Below are 20,485 nucleotides of genomic sequence, written 5' to 3'. Positions count from 1 at the left end.
TATTTTAACATGGTAAGATATGTTTGAAGAAAATCAACTGAATAATGGTACCTGAAATATTTAAAAGCACTGTTTTTGTATGTATCATTTAATATATTCTGTTGTATATTTTGTCTTCATAGCCTAGATATTGCTTAAAATAAGAAATCCAGTGAATGTAACTTTAATCTTGTTTCTGTATCCTAAGCTGGGATATCAAACCAGCCATGTTCTGTGGGGTTATGATTATTGTTACTATTACTTATTTTAAGCAATTTTAATTAGGATATTTGTTATGGTTAGCCTGGATAGTTCATATTTGGAACATTGTTTCACAGCACAAAACAACAAAGAAAATGCATATTATGTTAGAATTCAAGGTGAAGGCCAGATGTTTTACATATCTTCAATTGCAGTACTGGGGGAGGTAGAGAGAGGCAGGTGGATCTCTGTGAATTTTAGGCCAACCTGGTCTATAGAGATGGTTCTAGGCCAGCTGGGGCAACAGAGTCAGACTTGGTCTTAAAAAAAAAAAAATAGAAGAAAAAACTGGAACTAATGAAACGTGATTTTATTGTATTTATTTTGAAAGGCACAGAGGCTGATTGGTAAGCGGTGAAAGAATGCTGTTGAAAAATGCATTTGATGTTATCCACATAGCACCATGTCCTTCGTCTTCCTCCTTCTCTGCAGACCTCTGAGACACTAGAATTAGGAGGTGTACTGTGGCACAGCAGTTTCCTGTCCAGAGAGCTTAGTTCAGGAACATGGTGGCAAACACTCAGTAGCAGCTGTGTTCTAGTCAAGTGAAGCTTTTGCCTTTACAAAGTGTGACAAGAATTGTGACTTTGTGACGGGCTTGCTCCTGAGCCCAAATTATATATGCTGACACCAAAATGAGACCAGTTTCAGAAAGCTAATCAGGATCCTATTTGTTTACAACGTAATGCAATTCAACCAATCAGCAAGGCTGCCTTCATCTCTGTTGACCAGTACCAACAATAGCAATGCACTCACATGTTAACAGTGTAAGAACAGCCACTCAAACAATTGAAGTAGTGATTTTTACATCAATCTTATTTCCCCGTGCACACAAAGCATTGCTCATTCACAGCGCTTGGGCAAACTTTAGAATACAACAAAGCTCATCACATTATCCCCTTAGATATTATTGAGCTGTAACCATATGCCATCGTAAATAGTACTAACGATTAGAACCCATGGAAAAGACTGAATTCTCATCTCTGAAATGCAACATTAACATTGCTTTAATTCCAACACACGTCTATGTAAGAAAAGAAGGAGGCAAAAGGGAATATGGGTGATAACTGTGTTTCCATCCTCCCGCAGTAGAGGACAGGCGGCTGTCAGACCATGGACTGATTAGGATTCGGGAGCTCCTCATATTCCTCAGCATAGCGTTGGTAGTGATCAGTGAGGAGAGGCTGGCTGGCTTCATTCTTGGTGCTTCTAGAACGGATCAGACAAGAAGCTCCCACAAAAATGACAGCCACAAGTAACAGCACAGCCACTACAGCAATGGTAATGATTTCAGAAATAGTGAACTCCTGACCTATTGGGAAAACAAGATGGGAGTCAGATAAACATTTAAATAATTATCACCCAAACTGGACAGCTCACATTTAGGCCCTGTACAAGGCACTCTCGGAGAGACCCTCATCTTTAGTTTTTATTGTCCCTATTGCCAGCACTGGCCATCTTGAAGGTATGTCTTACTTCTTTCCATGAGTGAGCCATTCTGAGATTGATGTTATTGCCATTACAAAGCTAAAGACATGATGGCTCAAAGAATTGAGACCCTGCCCAGGGTCCATGGGCTGTAGGAGAATTTCTGGTTTGGGAGTCAGTTTTAACCAGTCCCAAATTCTGTGATCTCTCACTATGTTTTGGTACTTTTGTTGGGGGAAAATTTACAATTGAAAGTCTTGAATTTTAAAACATCAAAAAAAAAAAAGCAGCTTTGAATATCTTACTCCATCTTCATTTATAAATAAATAGAAGTGGCATGGTCTCAGGAGTAATTGGTGACATCACAGGGGTCTAAGTTGAAAACTTAATTCTTCCTTGCTGGGAACATAGCCTCTCTAGTGTTAGAATGAATTTCTAAGTTTGAGTTTCTTTATCTGCAAAATGAGAAATAAAATATTTGCCACTATTATAAAGATTAAATAAGATTATGAAGATTAGGTAAGATGGAGTGCTGTTCAATTATCTCAATACTAGTCAGAGTGAGTACCCAATAAATGATAAGTTCTTACTTTTTATTTCCAAACAAGAATCTATGGGAAAACTTCATATCCAATAGGACACACCAGCCTCAGTACACTATGAGGACCTTACTTTTAAGATGACTGATTTGCTTTTGGAGAACATCAGAGTAAAAATACATTGACAACACTGACCTGGCCATTGAACTTCATAAGCATATCCCAGGTTGTCTGGTGCAGTAACAAACATCTCTGCATTGGTAACTGGAGGCCAGAATGGTACCATGTTATATTGCCTGTTATGTCCAATAGGAGCATTTTCCAATGGGAAGGTAGAAATATCTAAAATATTCCAAAGGCAGATTGTCAGCAGACAGAAAGTTGATATCAGAGTAGTTGTTATGCTCTGAAGGTGGCTAATGTGCAAGGAGCATGTGAAAAGTGTTTTCAAAGTTTACAGCAAATCTAGGCACAAGGCAAGTCTCACTGCTGAACAGGGTGAATGTGGCACCAACACTCTTCTTGATAGCACCTTTAAAGTCATAGGTGTTGAGTGACAATATTATATAAGATTCTCAGCAGCTATTCTGTTTTTAAACTACATAAGCTAATTTAAATAAATCCACAGAACATATTTTTCAATCAATGAAAAGCCAGACCTGCCTGTTCTCTATCATGGTCTGTAATTCCAACTTGAAGACAGATGATTGTCCTTGACCTCAAATATATATTTAATATTTCTATTTTTTGTTTACTTTGAGAGAAATCAGTATTAAATCTATTCCCATGTTTTGCCATTAGCAAAAGGTTCTTAAAATTGAATTTGACTTCTTATACAATTTGCTTCCTACAGCTTTTCCTCTTTCTGTCTAAATCAGCCATTTAAACAGAAGGCATCTCTTTTTTAAGTGGGCTTCTGTCATTAAGGATGAAAGTAAGGATAGGTGCTTTGTATCAAATGCATGCTGTTTTTCTTGTTAATCTGGATTTATGTGAGTGCTATTAAACACCAAACAGAATACCACAAAACTGAGGGACACTAACTGCTTCCCTTTAGAATGCTTGGAATAGGTAATGCCAGCTAGGGATTGAGGTTTCTGTTTGTGGGAGGTTTGTTATCCATGGAGAAATCTTGGAGGATGATTCAACATTTGCTTTGAGAAAAAGTCAGTGACAGAAATGGCGGCAACTTTTATATTTTGTGTCTTTAGCTTTACCATGTACTATAGGGAATCAACTATTTATTCAAATGTATTGAGTGTCTACTAGTGCTAGGTACTGGTCTAGACACTGAACAAAAAAGTCAACTTCCGGGCCTCAAAGCACCACATCCTGTTTTAGTGTTAGCAACCTGTGGAAGTTACATGGTGAGGCTTGTAACCCAGTTACAATTTTAAACTCTCCGTTTCACCCGTCTATTGAATCCTGACTTGATCACTCTCAGTTCAGTTTGTTTTCAGCTACATGATACAGTTCACTAAAATGGGCAAAGGAATCATAGCACAAGCAAGAGCCACAACTGGATCACTGGTAACTTCCCTTGGCAAGATCCTTCTAATGATCCCCATTTCTCAGTGACCTTGTACTCTCATTTTCATGCAGATCCCACTCCCTTCACCTCCTCTTCCCAGTGTGCATCTGCTCCAACCAGATCAGGTTCCTTCCTGTTCCTTTGTTTTGGGAGGATCTTTTTCCATTTGCCTACACTGTGCATTCCCAATCTCATTTTCTGATTTTACTTACATAGAAAAACTTTCCATTTTCTACTATATTGTATTTCTACTATACTGTATTTATTTATATTTGGTTATTCTAATTTCTACTATCAGGTGCGAAAATTCCAGGAAGAACTATTGAGTTCTGCATACTACTTCTGGTACCTAGAATGTTGTCCAAGAAACATTAGGTGATCAACTAATGTTTGTGAAAGGATTTATGATTGCTTCATTACTTTCCTAGCTCAAGAAGTAGCAATCATTTTGGAAAATGTACAGACTGCTTTTTCTGAAAAAAAAAAAAAATCATGGAGCTCTGGGCTACCATGGTAAAACAACACATAATTCTAAAGTAATGAAAGAGGGATATTGAATTATATGTTACTCAGATTTATAATAGTAGTGGTAAGAGACAGAGACAGACAGGTCTTTGTGAGTTTGAGGCCATTCTGGCTACATAGATAGTTTCAGGTGAGGCAGGCCTACATAGTGAAACTCTGTCTCAAAACAAACAAACCAACAAACCCACAAAATTAATAAATAAAAATCAACATAATTGTTGCTAGCATTTGGATGTACTGTTTTGTTTTGTGTTCAACAATAGGATTCTGCAGCCTCATATTGAAAGACAACAACCTGCTTTAGCTTTTTTAAGGTTGTTATTCTGACTTCTGGTTCTTATAATTGTACAATTGTGATTTCTGAAGAATCTTCAATATGTTTAAAACCTTTGACAGAGTTCAGAAAAATAACCCCATCCTTTCTGCTCCTGGACTGTTTTCGGCTTTATGGAACTGTTTAGAAATTCTTCCCAAATTCTTACTTCTGCTGCTTTTATTGCTTCATGACATCCTTTCCCAATGGACATTTAGAAATAAATGAGATATTTGAGAAGTCAGTTTTCATTTTTATGCAAATTTTCAGCATTGACTTTTTCTATAATTTAAGACTATATTTTATCAGAAGAGTGTCACAGGCTGACTATTGTTTATTTATGGCTTTTCTCTACCCACTGAGAGCCTAGTAGCTGAGAATCCTTAAACTGCACAGAGCTCAAGCAGAGGAGGTTGGGGGACAATAAGAAAACATAGCTTTTTGGTTCATCAACAACCTTTAGATTAGACTTGGCGAGTCTTTAAAGAAATTTGTATGAATGAGAAATAATTATTTTTTTCAACCAGAATATGAAAGGCAAAAGAGTACACATTTTCATGGTTTCTAGAAAACTATAACAAGAGAGAATTTCCATTCCCTTTGAGAAGTCTAACACTCACAGCATTGGGAATGACTGCATATATATATATATATATATATATATATATATATATATATAATATTTTTGACTAGTCTCAAAAGCCTATACTTGACAAGAGCTGATTTTGTTAATTCCTAACCTATCAACTCCAGTTTATATAGTGTTATAATATAAATAATCTAATCAAACACACCCAAAGTGATAGCTATTATTGTAAAGAGAACAATATTGTTCTTACAACTATTAAGTTGAACACTGGAGGGATTGATAAAAAGCAAGTGCCTGAAGTAAAGGTATGGATTAAGGAGTGGGGAGTATGATTTCAAAGTTGGAGAAGTGGAAAAATGTAGTTTACTGTACCCAGATTAAATCATAACAAAATAATTTCTTATTTTATTTTAAAGAAATTATGGTGGTTTGAATGAGAATGGTCCCCACAGGGCCATACATTTAAATGCTTAGTCACCAGGGAGTAGATCTGTCTGAGAAGGATTAGGAGGATTAGGAGGTGTGGTCTTTTTGGAGTAGGTGGGACTTTATTAGAGGAGATGTGTCACTGCGAGTAGGCTTTGAAGTTTCAAAAGCTCACTCCAAGTTCAATGTCTTTCTCTCTCTGCCTGCTGCCTATGGATAGATGTTAGCTCTCAGCTACTGCTCCAGCATCATGCTTGTCTGCTTCCCACCATGATGATAATGGATTAACATTCTGAAACTACTAAGTAAGCACCCAATTAAATGTTTTCTTTTATAAGTGTTGTCTGGGTCATGGTGTGTCTTTATAGCAATAGAACAGTGACTAAGACAGAAACTAACACTGTATAAGTAATCCATTATCTGCTGCCATTATGCATTTAAATACATATGAAATATGAAGCAGGATACCAATTATTGAATTCATAACAAATTGACAATTGAGCAAGTATTTATGCATGAATTGCCTTTCTGTTTTTTCTTTTTCTTTATAGCACAGGCTGGCATTAAACTCTAGATCCTCTCCTTCAAACTTCTGAGTACTGGAATTATAGACACTACCATACCTGGCAAATTACTGGTTTCTTAAATGATTCTGACAGAATAACATATTTTGATCAACACATAGATTAGTGGTCTGGGAAAGGTTGCAATAGAGGTTTCTGTTACACGCAAAGATGTGTGAGGGCCTTACTGGATAGATGAAGCAATAGAGAGCTAATCTTCAATACTGTGTGTGCATGATAAAAGCAGAGCAGCTAAAACTCAGAACATTTCCAAAGTATAAAAATTTATGATGTTTAAACCAGTGGAAGTTCTTTCATGGTTTTGAAAAGCAACATACTTCTCTTGGCTGAGTAGGAGTGCAGTAAATGAGGTCTCTAAAATAATATTTTAAAGAATGCATTGAAATGAACTTAAAAGAGATCTCCTATGGCATGACATAAAAACTTGTAACTTTTCAAGTTGAGCAAATTTCCATTTCTGTGAGGCCATAAAGTAATACAACTCAGAACTGCAGATTATAGACATGGCACGTTTAGTCTTTTGTGGAATCCAAGAAAAGATCTGTAACATTCCTTCATTTATATTAAAAAGCAATGAGAGGGTTTGTTGGAAAATATGAGTAAGAAAAACTTGGAACACACGGGAGTCATCTTTTCATGACAAAAATGCCTGTAGTGACATCTTAATGGTAACTGTACTGAGAGACTTCTGTAGTATTCATAGTGGTTTTGAGTATTTGGCAGTGGCTGGATGGGAGAGCTACTGCATCTTTATTTTGGAGGGTATTTTATGGTTGTCAAGTGCTAGTTTAAATTGATAACCACACCATCAGAATAATCCCTTTGCAAAGCCTGCAAAATCATATGAAAGCCTCTCACCAGGGCTGTGCCGCCTTAGCCATTCGTCAAAGACTGCATCGGTAAAAGTATGCAGGAGGACGAAAATCGGATCGTTGGGAGACAGATGAGTTTGTCCTCCTGTTCCATTCAGGAAAAGGTGGGCCAGGTTGTGAAGGCTTCGAACAGCAGGGTCATATTTCCCCTTGGGATCACTGTAACCTACATTTAAAAGTAAGGATGAAAATAGTAGAAAACATTGCAAGTCAACAGCAGTGATTATATTAGGAAACTATTTTTCAAAGCTCGCCAGGCTAAATATTGCCTCAGTATAATAGTGTTGTCTCTCTGTAGTAATGGCTGATGACATTTGCTTGCTATACTCAGAACTAGGTTAGTTCTGAGCTGGTAGTGTGGCTTTCCAAATGTAGCTTCTAGGTTAACAATAACAACCTGCAGAAGATAACAGTCAAAATGTATGAATGCCGAATTTTGACAAGGCACAGATGGTTCCGCATGGAAACAGAGACAGTGGAAATCCCCCAGCTACTGCTTCCACCTCTGGGAGTACTGCTGTCACTGTCCTGGAAACTCTCCTCTCTTCCTCCCTTTGAATGACTGCCAGTGCATTTATTGTTAGAAATTAATTTTGTGGGGATGCTAAAATGTCCCCACTTTCTCTCTTTTTCTCTACAGTTTTAAACATCTGGAAAGATTTCTGTCAAAATATTTAGAGAATTTTTATAGTCCCTCTACATATTAAACATATGACGATAAGTGCCAAATAGGTCAGAAAGCAGTTGGAAGGCTTGTGATGTGTGATCGAGGTAAGTGTGTCTGATTGGGCTGAACTACCATGTATGTATGTTCACTCACTCACTCATTCATTCATTTTCCTAATTTATTATGACTCAAGGAACATAGCACATTGCTTTAAAAAAATCAGTACTTTAGCCTTATAAATACTAGATTTTAGTACCTATATGCAGTAAGTATCATAGTAAATATTGAATCAACTCTGTTAGTGAGTTAGTGTTATTTAAATGAAAATAAGGAGAATATACAATTTTGATGGTAAAAGGAAGTAGAATTAAAATTAGTGATTGGATTTATATCTTACATATCTCTGATTATAGGAGAGAGAGAATCATTCCTGTTGGAAGCGGGTTGGTGCACTTAAGTGTGATGCTGGTACTCGGGATTTTCAATAGTAACAGACTTAAAATTAAGTTAGACGTAATTATATTCCTTTAGAAGTATGAATATATTGATGTTTGCTATCTCAGGAAAGTCACTGCACTACTTCAACTTCAAAATATTTTATTGCTGTGAAATGAGGAAAATCAAGCTAAAACTCAGTGAACACTTATTTAATTATTTATAGACCTTCAACATTTGTTACAAAGTGTTTCAACTTAAATAAAACTGCCCAAACCAGACCTTACAGACTGTCAGGTAATTGGAACATGAAATAATTGTTAATCTTACCTTTTTAAAAGAAGCTATTTTATGACTACAAAAGTCCCCTGTAGTACTACAGTATGATGTTATTACACATGGAGCCTGATAGATGCCAGGCACTAAGTTTAAGAGACTGTAGAAATTTAAGAGGTTTGAAACAATAACTCCCCAGGACTTTTTTCTCTTATAATCAAATATATCTCTGGTAATCAAATAGAGTTTGATACTCCCCTTATTTTTTGAATCCGAAATTGTGACAAAATCAACAGCCAGTTCATATAAACCCATGTGATCAATATGGCATTCAAAATCTTTTAAAAAATAACCAACTTGGGGCACTCCACTTACCCAACTAGATTAATTCAAAAACGCCAATTGTCTTTGTTTTTGTTTTGTTTGTTTACTTGCCTTCCACTGTGTTTCGAAAACTGTCTGTAGAATTGGAATAAAAAGGCGGTGTGTCAAACACACCGACCTCCAAGCACTGAGTGATATCCTGTGGCGCAGGAAGCCGCTGCACTGCTGGTCTCCCCACATTTCCAGCTGGATTTCTCCTGATGGGCCCACCCTCAGTGCCTAGGGAGGAAAGGCATGCACACAGTTAAAGAATGGCTACAGGTCTGAGCACTGCTCTCTTGTATACAGTGAAAACCCTGAAAATTAGATCCTTGTGAAAGAAATATGAAAAGACATGCTTACAGTGAAAAACATCTAAATTACATTGTCCTGTTTCTGTGAATTGAAACAGCCTGATGTTTCAAAACACTGGAAGGAAACAATAATCACGTTGACAGACATGGGCCTGAGTGCTACTAAATTGCAACAAGCTTTGTTGAAAGAATGTAAGAATATAAGAAATTGAAATTTTTAAAATAACCTTATAAAACTAAATTAAAAACTCAAGTATAAGCTAGGCAGTGGTGGCACACGCCTTTAATCCCAGCACTTGGGAGAGAGAGGCAGGTGGATCTCTAATTTCCAGGCCAGCCTGGTCTACAAAGCTAGTTCCGGGACAACCAAGGCTACATAAAAACAAAACAAAACAAAACAAAAACAAAACAAAACAAAACAAAACAAAAAAACATGTCTCAAAACAAAACAAAAAAAGATAAACAGAAAAAGAGCCTCCCCCCAAAACCAAACCAAAAAAACAACAAAAAAGCCCTAAATCCCCAAACAAAAACAAATGCAAACCAAAACCCTAAAACATATATTTCACATGTATATGAAAAATGATACCCAAATTCCATCTATTACAAGTCTTCAGAGAAATAAGAAAAAGACATCCCCAAATCTCCTTGAAATATTGTGCTTATTTCAATCAACAAATGTTTTCCATCTTTTTTGTTTGTTTGTTTGTTTGTTTGAATCAATTAATGCCATCATTAAACCTTTTGAAGGGAAATATAGATGCCTTAAGGGAGGGAAAAAAGGGAGAGAGAGAGAGAGAGAGAGAGAGAGAGAGAGAGAGAGAGAGAGAGAATAATGAATAGATTTAAAAGGAACTCTGAATGACTAGGAAGAATTTCTTTAAGTCAGAGAAATTTTGCAAGGTGAGTAGTCTAGAGAGGACCATTAGCAAAAAGCCACAGGCTTCCTCCTTTTTGTTTCTGAAGGGCATGAACTCTCTCATCATTCCCGGTACACAGTGCCTGGTGTTTCCTAAGAGTGACAAAGAGTTGGTGCACACTTTCCTATGGCTGCTAAAAGAGATCTCTTTGGTGAAGAGCTTGCAAGGAGCAGAAGCAGACTGTAGGGATGATGGGAAGCTAGACCAGAGCAACGTTGTGAAGAAATCAAGTACAAGTTCAGAAAGTTATATTATATTAAATTCTTTGGGAAGTGGAGGAAAATTGGAGCCTTACGTGAGTGGGGCAAGGTAAGAATGGTTAAGATCACTTTTCATGAGTATACCATGGTGATTGATAGACTCCTAAGTGCCCCCCAGGGACAAGGCAAGTAGCGATTGGCTTGTGAGGGGCAGCACTGCAACTTCAGCTTATTTTCGTCTTCATTCATAAATGTCCTATATTGATTCCTAGGCACAATGCTGCCCACCTGCTTCATTAGCATAACAACCATTAAACACCATAGCTATAAAACAGACCTGTATTAGGACTGGAGTGTCCATGTACATTTTGGGGGTATAGACTATGCTCAAAAACCTTCAGGCATCACTAGATCTGAAGTCTGACTTTTAGCTAGTATTTTTGGGGATTACTGTCTGGGGGAAATTATCAATAAATCCCATGGAGTTTGAAAGTACTGTCCACTTTGGTTGCAAGCAACTGCATCCTAGTTAATCTTACGGAGTTTCATGGTTGAGCTTTGGGTAGTAAAAGAAACTAGTGGAGCCACTTTAATTTTATCCCAGTGGTTTTTAAATTTAGTTTGCACATGGACCACTTCTGCCAATTCAGCCACCAATGTCCTATGACTTACAGTCCTGTAAAATTTCCACATTGGAATGAGAAGTCCAGAATGTGTGAGGGAAAAATAGCTTTAAGAATTCCTGTGAAGAAAGGAGCAGTGTTTTTCATGTGATGACTCACAGATGCAATAGGAGGGCTGAAAGGTTGTCAGGTGTCACTAACTCACTTTTTCCACCCATTAAATGAAACAAGTAATTAACAATATAAGTCTGGAATCCCTAGATCAAGGAAAGGTTACTCAAAGGACATGTATGCACCAGTCTCCTGAAGAAGATGTCAAAGAATCTATAGAAATGAATAAAGTCTTCTCAGACAGAAGCAGGATTAAAAAAATAATTTCCATGAGAATTGAAGACATATAGTAAGAATCTCATACTCTATGAGACATATGCTGTGATTGATACAAACTTTTCCTTTATTATTTACTATGTTTGATTTTTTAAATTAAGTGTGTGTGTGCGTGCGTGCGTGCGTGCGTGCGTGTGTGTGTGTGTGTGTGTGTGTGTGTATATGTGTGTGTGCACATGCAGCAGTCTCAGGATCACCATGTGGGTCCTAGGAATTGAATTCAGGTCATCAGTCTTGGCAACGTGAGTTTTTCCCTTCAGAGCCATCATGCCAGCCTTCTTTACCATGTTCAATAAATATGATGTTTGCTTTTTACATCTTGAATTGTCACAGTGGACAATCTTAAAATTGTTTAACCCAGAATAAATACTCTTCAACTTTTCCCAAAGTTGTGAGGATTGTTAAATTGAATGATAGGAAAAGCTATGACAAAATGAAAGACTTTCACTTTTATTTTTTTCCTCCTATGTTATATTTTCATTGTCTTTTAGAGAATGTTTCTTTGTAGACTGGGAAGATAGCCTATAAGAGTCAAGTGCTTGAGACCCGAGTTTGACCCAAGAACCCACAGGAAAAAAAAATGAAGTACGTTACGGCACGCTTACAATATTAGCATTGAAAAGGCAGAGACAGGTAGAGTCCCAGGCTTGGTAGTGAGCCCTTGATGAATTCTGGGGCAGTAAGAAACTTTGCTCTCCCACCCCAAAGCCAGATGGAGCCTGGAGCCTGGCTTTAATCCCAGCACTTGAGAGACAGCAACAGTCTGGCAGTTGGATGTCTATGAGTCAGAGGCCAGCCTAGGCTACATAGTAAGTTGCAGGCCAGCCTAGGCTACATAGTAAGTTGCAGGCCAGTGAGACACTGTCTCAAAACTAAAAGAAAATAGGTTAGACAGAGCTAAATCAATGACAATTGAAGGTGTCCTATGGCATACACATATGTAACACATGTGTATATGCACACTCATGAACATAAACACACACACACACACACACACACACACACACACACACACACACACTACGATTATGTCTAAGCATCAGCATGGCAGGAAAATATCTAAGAACTCCCAGCCCTAAACATAACAGCCTGGTGAGAAAGATGAATGTGTTAGTATATGAAGATCCTCTGACCTTCAGTTTCATTTTCTGTCACAAGGTGGACCCAATTGCTCAGGTGTTAGACTGCTAAAGGAAACTTTCATGTATTATCACATTTCTTATAGTAGTACAAAAATAACTACCTTTCTAATGGTGAAAAAAATGTACTTAGTTCCTTGGATATATTTAAACTATTCTCTTCTTAGGCTTCTAAAGCAATACAAAAATTAATACATAAAATACAAGCAGAGTGATAGATCACAAACATAATAATAAGTCACAACTCTAATTTTTATATGGAAATCAATATTTAAAATATCCAGAAATACCTTGAATAGAAAAAAACACAAGAAACAATAGAGAACACTAACAATTAAGACTGTGTTAGAAGCCAGGTAGTGGTGGCACAGGCCTTTGATCCCAGCACTTGGGAGGTAGAGCCAGACGGATTTCTGTGAGTTCAAGGCCAGCCTGGTCTACAGAGTGAGATCCAGGACAGGCACCAAAACTACAGAGAGAAACCCTGTTTCAAAAAACCAAAAACCAAACCAAAACAAACAAAAAAAAGACTGTTATTAGCACAGGGAGGATAACTGTGATTCGTGGAGGAAAACGGGAAGCTCATGAACAGACCAGAGCATAGCAGAAATGTTCTGCGGCAGAGGCACAATGGCCGGACCTGTGTCTTCTCTCTTTAGGAGAGCTCAGAGCAGAGACTCGGCAGCCATTGCTGTTACCACATCTTCATTTTCTGAAGTGGATCCCTAGGAAAGGGATCCCGTTCGGGTTTTAGTTCTCTGAACAAACATGGAATTTTCCTGTTTTTGCTCCCCTCCTTCTTGTTCCGCTCCCAGAACACTTCCAACTAATTTTCGCACATTTCAGATATTCCTGGGGGACATTTTCAGTAAGAGTCCACCCCAAGGCACATGACAGCTAAGCAGCGCTTAGTGCAGTAAGAGGATTAATAGACTCTAGGATGTTTGAAAATAAAGTTAGCGATGTACTGATCAAATTGCTAAAAAAAAAAAAAAAAATTGTAACATACACAGGTACTTTGTATTTCCCAGGAGCACCTTGTAGACTGCCTTGAGTCTCCTAGGGGCTCAATGTGCCTCTCCAACGGTAGCAGATTTCATTCTGAAGAAAGGCCTTGCAGGCAGCACAATCTCTTCACCTAATAAAGAACTGTGAACAGAAGCTGTCATTTGGGTCTTACTGTTACAAACGGTTCCCAGGGTGTCGTAATCTTCTAAGGACTCGCAGACCACTCTCCATTGAGAAAAGACCGAGTTGGGGCTTATAAGCGTAGAATCGAAGCTGCTTCTGGAGCCCATCAAGTCATCGGTGCAAATATCACAGACGTTTTTCCCAGTTGCAAAATTCCAGTAAGGAAGGGAGAAAGAAGGCTCTTGCAGCATATCCTAAATCATAGAAATCCGTTAGTGGTCCCTTCTCCTACTTACATCCTGTCTCTTGGCTTGCTTGACTCTGGTGTCCTTTTTCTGTTAGCTCTATGTGTTAAGGTATTATTTTTTAGGTATTTTTTTTCCCTCCAGAGACAGGGTTTCTCTGTGTAACAGCTCTGGCTGTCATGGACTTTGTAGACCAAGCTGGCCTCGAACTCACAGAGATCTGCTTCCCGAGTGCTGGGATTAAAGGCATGCACCACCACTGCCCTGCTTGATTTCTTATTTTTAATGGAAGTACCACCAACTCTTAGCAGCATGTAACCTCAGCTTTGAAATGATTTGTGGAACACTAAGTTTGGGGTTTTGTTTTTCATGTGGCCTGAATGACTGTAGTTAGGTAGATTTTGGTTTGTTTCGCCTCACACAGACTCTATTTGCAAAGGACAAAAAGAATTTTGTTTAGAGACCTATGCTGCAAAGCTGACCTAGGAAGACAGGCATCTGCCTGAAACTCACAGACAAAATGCTAAACAGAAGCAGGATGAATTCTGTGCCTATTGTTCTTAGGACCAGTGACCTAGTTTCTACTTAGAAACTATCTCACACTTTTTGAAAATGCTTGAGACCAAGGACACATGCTTATTTTACCGAATTTCTTAAAACAGTGCTTCCTTCATTCACTTTCTTTTGGCCCTTGGGGAACTGCTTTCAGAGGGTGAGAGTGGAGAGCTGGTTTTTGCCTTCTGTGTCTTTCAAGCCCTGGGTATATTTCTGCTCCTTTACTGTAGCTCCCTTCTGGTCTGCATCTCCTTATTCTTGGGTGTTTTAGAGCTCAGATGCTTTTTAAGGCATCCCTACTTATTTGAGCACTATGGGTTTGTATTGGTCATGCAAAAACTGTCATTGCACTTCCCAAAAGTTAGTGACAACTTCTAGAGGCTCATTATTATGAATCAAGACTAACTGCATCTGAGCAACTGACATTTGGGAGCCAGAGCACATTCCTGTGGTGTTGTGTGTCACAGGTAGTCTGGAACATGATGATGCCTTGTGCTAGAAAACGTAAGTCACCAGGGTAGAAGTTACAAAGCAGAATGAAGGCTTGAGACACTTCCTACTTGCCTTTTCAAATTCTGATGTGTCATTGGGAAATGCCTCGAGGGAATGAAGATCTCTAGTTAGTTACAGATGACAGAGTTATGTACTCATAATCTATCACATGTCTTCCTTGTAATCAGAGCTTTAAAATATGATGCTGAGAGGACTAGATGGACCCATTTAATCACCTTCAAAGTGTTTATGAACAGATTCCTGTCAACGATCACTCTGTATTGCAATGCATCAATTCTCTCTTCTAACCGTTGTTTTCCCTCGAAAGGCTAGCACAGTGCCCAGTAAATCAACAAATAAATTTGGACAGTTTTTCTTTTTTCAAGATAATTTTAAGACTTTGACTTTGGGATAGAGATACGTGACTGTTGTTTTGTATAGGAAACGAGCTTAGTTTATAGACTTAATAATTGAGATCCAATAATAAACAATTTTATTTGGGCTGGGGACTGCTCATAGAGCATTGTGCTTGCTAGGCAAGTGCTCTGTCTTTGAGCTAAACTCACAATCCCTAAACTGTTCACTTTCTGAATGACAATATTTTTCTCAAAAAGTAGTTCAGTTAGTGAAAAGGCAACAATAAGATATTTATGATACTAGATATGTTAGTGTGTTTTGAGTGCATCTGCTTAAAAAAAGCCTTATTGAGCTCCAGTTGAAGTCTACTTTATGTTCCCCTTCAAAAAGCTAGTTTTCAAATGAAAATTCATGTCTAAAGATATGTTGTTTTGAGATCCTTTTAGAAACAATATATATTAAAGTTATGTAAAATGATGTTTTGATATATTTGAATGTATATATGAATGTAGATATACACAAATAAACATGATATATATTTATATACATTTACATATACACACATATAGAGTGAAAGAGTCCCACCTCCAAGAAAATGAACACACCCATCATTTTTTACACTTATGTGATGCTTTTGTGTGGGGTTTTTCTCTAAGCCTTAAAGTGGTAGGGGTCGTGGAAAAATATAGTTCAGTGAACAGGAAAGTATTTGGTCTCTAGAACCATCAGCTGGTTTGAGGAGGGATACCTATGGATGAAAGAGTGAGACATGCAGGTCCACCACTCCCCAGGAGGTGGCGCCTGCCTACATTCCACAGTTCAGGAAGAAGCCCAGAAAACAGATTTCTTTTGTTACCTTCATCATTTTGTTCCAGTTACCAAGCTATAGAAAATTCAAAACTTTTAATTCTTGCCCAAACCAGGTCTCCATTGTTTTTCTCATCATTAACATTACTTTTATTTTACTGCACAAAATGTCAGGGTTAATACATTAGTGAATAATCAGTGCGGGAAGAATCTTACCTGAAAGGCACAAGTACCCTGATAATGTGATTGCTTTGTCACGGCTCATTCTTGTCATTCAGTACAAAGTGAATCACAGTGATTTACACACAGGGACCTCAAAATCAAGATGGAACATACCTGCATGTCTCTCTCCAGCTGTAGCAGATGGTACCTGTGCCACGTGAGAAAAGCCGGTCCTTCATGAGAGAAATCCACATCACCAAAGCTTTCCTGCCCTGCCCCAAGGAAGGTTTTTTGGACTGAATAGTAGTGTGTCCAAACAAAGTAGTTGTAAATGGAAATGTTCTCGAATTGTGGTGTGTTGCCATCTGGTCCCAGTATGGCTTCTGACCTCCTTGTGGCAATTACAAATTGAGGGTGAGTTGTGCGTTTTGCCATATCCAAGGCTCTGACAAAGTGACTCTTTTCTTCTGTACTTAAGTCAAGAAGATTTCTCCTGACTGTAAGGATGAAAAGATTAAGGTGTGAAAATTAGCACAATCATATTACTACACGATATGCCTCCTGTAACCATTAGTGGCCATATGTGTACCCGTTCAAATCTTTTATAAGATTTAACTGGCAAAGTATCATTTTCAACATGACTGGGACCAGATATGTTTTGGAGTTTACAAATTTTGAAATATTTTCTTATACATTATATTTTGGGGGTTGGGTCCAAAGCTAAATGTAAAATTCATTTGTTTCTTATACACTCTGTTATACAGATAGCCTGAAGACAATTTTAACCCGTTTCATTATTTTGTGTTTAAAACAAAGACTAATGAATGTGGCTTTCCATTTGTGATACCATGTTGGGCTTGAAAACTTTTAGAGTTTGGGAATTTTGGAATTTTTGATTAGAGATTCTCAATCTGTATGTTATTAAAAATATCTCTAAATAAATCTTTGTTTAGACTGATCTTTCTTCCTCTCCCTCTTTGTCTCAGCAATTTACTGTAACAGGGGCCCAGACTTTAGTAGGCCCTGAGACATTAGCACAACTGACTCCATGATGGAAGTGCCAACCAGACTGTAGAACTCAGCACATAGATAGCACCACCTGCTAACACTAAATCAAAGGCCTAATCCATGAAAGTCCAAATAGTTGTGGGAAAGTCTCAACATGTACTGACCCTTCTTTTTAGCTTGTGTAGTTCTATTTCTGGCTAACTGTTCTTGTTAACTGAAGTATATCAACCCAGAACACGTTTTTTGTGCATATAAGTTCATCCTGAGAAAGGTTCAGTGCTACACTGGGTTTCTGAGTACTCAGTGTAGTTGCTGGCTTACTAATAAAGACTTTCTAAAACCCATGTCCAAGCAGTCTTCTATGGTGAATACCCCACAACATTTACTCTTGGGTTTCTAAAAGTTTTCTTTAATCGTACATGAAGGTTTATGGGTCTGTGACATTGTCATATTTATTTCTGTTCATTATTGACATTCTTAAAATTTTTTCTACTTTTTTTTTGAGATAGGATTTCTCTGTGTAGCCCTGCCTGTCCTGGAACTTGTTTTGTAGATCAGGCTATGTCAAACTCAGAGATCTTCCTGCCTCTGTTCCCTGAGTGCTGGGATTAAAGGTGTGTGTCACCACCTCCCAGTAGGATTTTCTATTATCTAAATCTTATAAAAACAAGGCAGATGAGCACAGCCTAGTGATTAAAACAGAGAGTTTTTTTTGTCTTTTTACACATTTTCTTTCTTTCTTTTTTTTTTGATGGGGGGCGGACTTTTAATTTTTGTGTGTGCATATTTTGGGAGCAGACAAAAAGGATGGATATATTTAATAACAACAGCAACAACAACTACTTCCTCCTCCTTCTCCTTTCTACTTTCTTTTTCTTTCTTCTTTTTGAGAAAGCCATGGCTATCTTGAATTTGCTATGTAGACCAGGCTGGCCTCAAAACTACAAGAGTTCCACCTGCCTCTGCCTCCTGCATGCTGGGACTAAAGGCATGTGCCACCACTGCCTGGCTAACAAAACTTCTTTTTTTGTTGTTGTCTTTTTGTTTATTTATTTATTTATTTATTTTTGGGTAAAAACAATACTTATTCTAAGCCACAGCCATCCTAGGGTCCCCCCTGCCATATAGCCTCTCTGGTTCTGTGGGCTGCAGTCTGATTGTTCTTTGCTTTATAGCTAGAAACCACTTAAGAATGAGTACATGCCATATTTGTCCTTCTGGACACATTTTCTTAGGCTCAATTTGCATGTATGTAATATTTGGATAAAAAGAACTCCTGCTTTACAAAGGCACAAACATTAAGGAGAACACACATGCACTCATGCAAGACACACACACACACACACACACACACACACACACAATTAGACCAGGGCTTGGAAAGACAGTGAAGTCTCAAAAGCTAGTCTGTGAGACACTCAGTCATTGCCTGAAACATGGAAAACAAGCAGGTGCTGTTGCCATTACTGTTTAGTACTCCACATACCTGCTCCTTCATCTATAATGCAAGAGTTCCCTCACCACAGCGAGGAATTATGGGTCACCATAGCTGCGTGTAGAGGCTGTATTATTAGAGCTAGATAGATCTCAGTGGGAATGCCATGCTTGCCAAAGTTCTAGGTCCATGAATTTGGCCTTATGAATCTAATGTATAAAGATTAGCATAAACACCTCAAGTGATAAAAAAAAAGCCAGTTCCTAATATATGGTGATTGCTTAAGTATTTTTGAAAGAAAAATGTGTGTGTGTGTGTGGGGGGGACATATGCATGTGTGTGAAGACCAGAGCGGAGTTTTAGGTGTCCACTATCACTTTCTACCTCATTTTCTTGAGACAGGGTCTCTCACAGGAGTTCATCGCTTTTTGGCTAGACCTGTGGTTTTTCAAAACTCCAGAGATTCACCTGTCTCTCACCCTTAGTAATGGGGTTACAGGCACCTGTGGCTACACCCAGTTTCTTAAGTGGATGCTGGGAATCTGAAGTCAGGTTCTCTTGCTTAGGCAGTAAGTGCTCTTACCACTCATTGAGCTATCTCTCCAGACCTAAGGAAACAGCTATTAGTTGAAAGGTGTGGGTTTCAGGGCTGGAGAGATGGCTCAGAGGTTAAGAGTACTGGCAGCTCTTCCAGAGGTCCTGAGTTCAATTCCCAGCAACCGCATGGTGGCTCACAACCATCTATAATGAGATCTGGTGCCCTCTTCTGTCATTCAGGAATATATACAGACAGAGCACTGTAAATAAGTAAGTAAGTAAATAAATAAACAAATCCTAAAAAATAAATAAATCTTAAAAAAATAAAGTTTGGGGTTCAGTCCCAAACTTCTATACCAGACAAGTTTCTCCAACTTCCTAACGTTCAGTTTGCTCAACTGGGGAAAGATGGTTGAGCTCTCTGATTTGTAGGTGTTTCCTGACTGAAAGTGTTTCAGCGTTCTGTGTATTGTGCATAGCCTCAAATCTCATTCAGTGAAACTGCCTCCTCCATCTTTCCACTCACCCGTGAGAACTTTCTGGTTGCACGCAGCTCCTCTCCACCCAGGACGGCAGGTCCCACAGTTGTGTCCTGAGAAATTACCGGTGCACTGACACGTTCTGTTGAAGAACCTCAGAGGCCAGCCCTCTCGGTCATCCCTGCCATCATAGGGATAATGGGGGCTGTGGGGTCGGGAGTCTGCCGTCACAGCCTCACACCTTCCCCTTCCTGATGATGAGCCACAGCGGTCAGTCCCAGGTCCAGAGGTAGGGGACAGGTCTGGGCAACACACCCCGCTTCTCAGAGCCTCGACATTGGCACACTCTCGTGGAAACTGAGTCCAGACCTGATGAAAAAGCACCAGGGAGAGGCAGACAGAGGCCAGGGGAAGGACTTTATAAGATTTCATTCTTCTACAAGCAAGAGTCCAGAACACAGATCTATCGAGTATGCTGCTCTTTGCGTGGAGGAAACTGAAGTACTCAGATCAAAAGCCAGCTGGAAAAAAAAAATCAAAACAGAGTTACACAACTTCTGAGTACTCTTCCCAACCTACTCCAAAATGGAATCCTTTTATGTGAAGCAACATTTCTAAACATAAATAAAAACAATTTACTTTTGAATATCAAGCATAACACCGAGATCACTGAATTCATACTCCTGGCATTTGAGTTTTTCTTATTTAAAACTTCTAGCCCTAGGAATCCAATTCTCAGGCTGAGAAGATGGCTCAGTGATTAAGAGCACATACTGTTCCTTTAGAGGAACTAAGTTCAGTGCCTTGCACACCCATCAGCGGGCTCACAATTTCTTGTAACTGCAGCGCCCAGCATTCCCCTCTGCCCTTTGTGGGCACCTGCACTCATGTGCACATACCCACATG

At 38.6% G+C, this 20,485-nt stretch overlaps 1 protein-coding gene across 1 annotated transcript; it reads right to left on the bottom strand.

Annotated features, from left to right (window-relative positions):
- Positions 1-725: 725 nt before the first annotated feature.
- Positions 726-20,096, bottom strand: Tyrp1 (tyrosinase related protein 1). Its single transcript, XM_006986436.3, has 7 exons — positions 19,627-20,096; positions 16,295-16,617; positions 13,552-13,756; positions 8,861-9,028; positions 7,034-7,213; positions 2,403-2,549; positions 726-1,552 (listed from the first exon to the last, which is right to left on the bottom strand). Exons 1-7 carry the CDS (start codon positions 20,009-20,011, stop codon positions 1,347-1,349), a joined length of 1,614 nt encoding a protein of 537 aa, XP_006986498.1. The 5' UTR covers positions 20,012-20,096; the 3' UTR covers positions 726-1,346.
- Positions 20,097-20,485: the final 389 nt, after the last annotated feature.

This window comes from Peromyscus maniculatus, chromosome 2 (genome assembly GCF_049852395.1).
Source record: "Peromyscus maniculatus bairdii isolate BWxNUB_F1_BW_parent chromosome 2, HU_Pman_BW_mat_3.1, whole genome shotgun sequence".
Classification (NCBI taxonomy): Eukaryota; Metazoa; Chordata; class Mammalia; order Rodentia; family Cricetidae; genus Peromyscus; species Peromyscus maniculatus.
The sequence above is the reverse complement of the archived record's forward strand: the minus strand, read 5'-3'. Positions and strand labels throughout refer to the sequence as shown.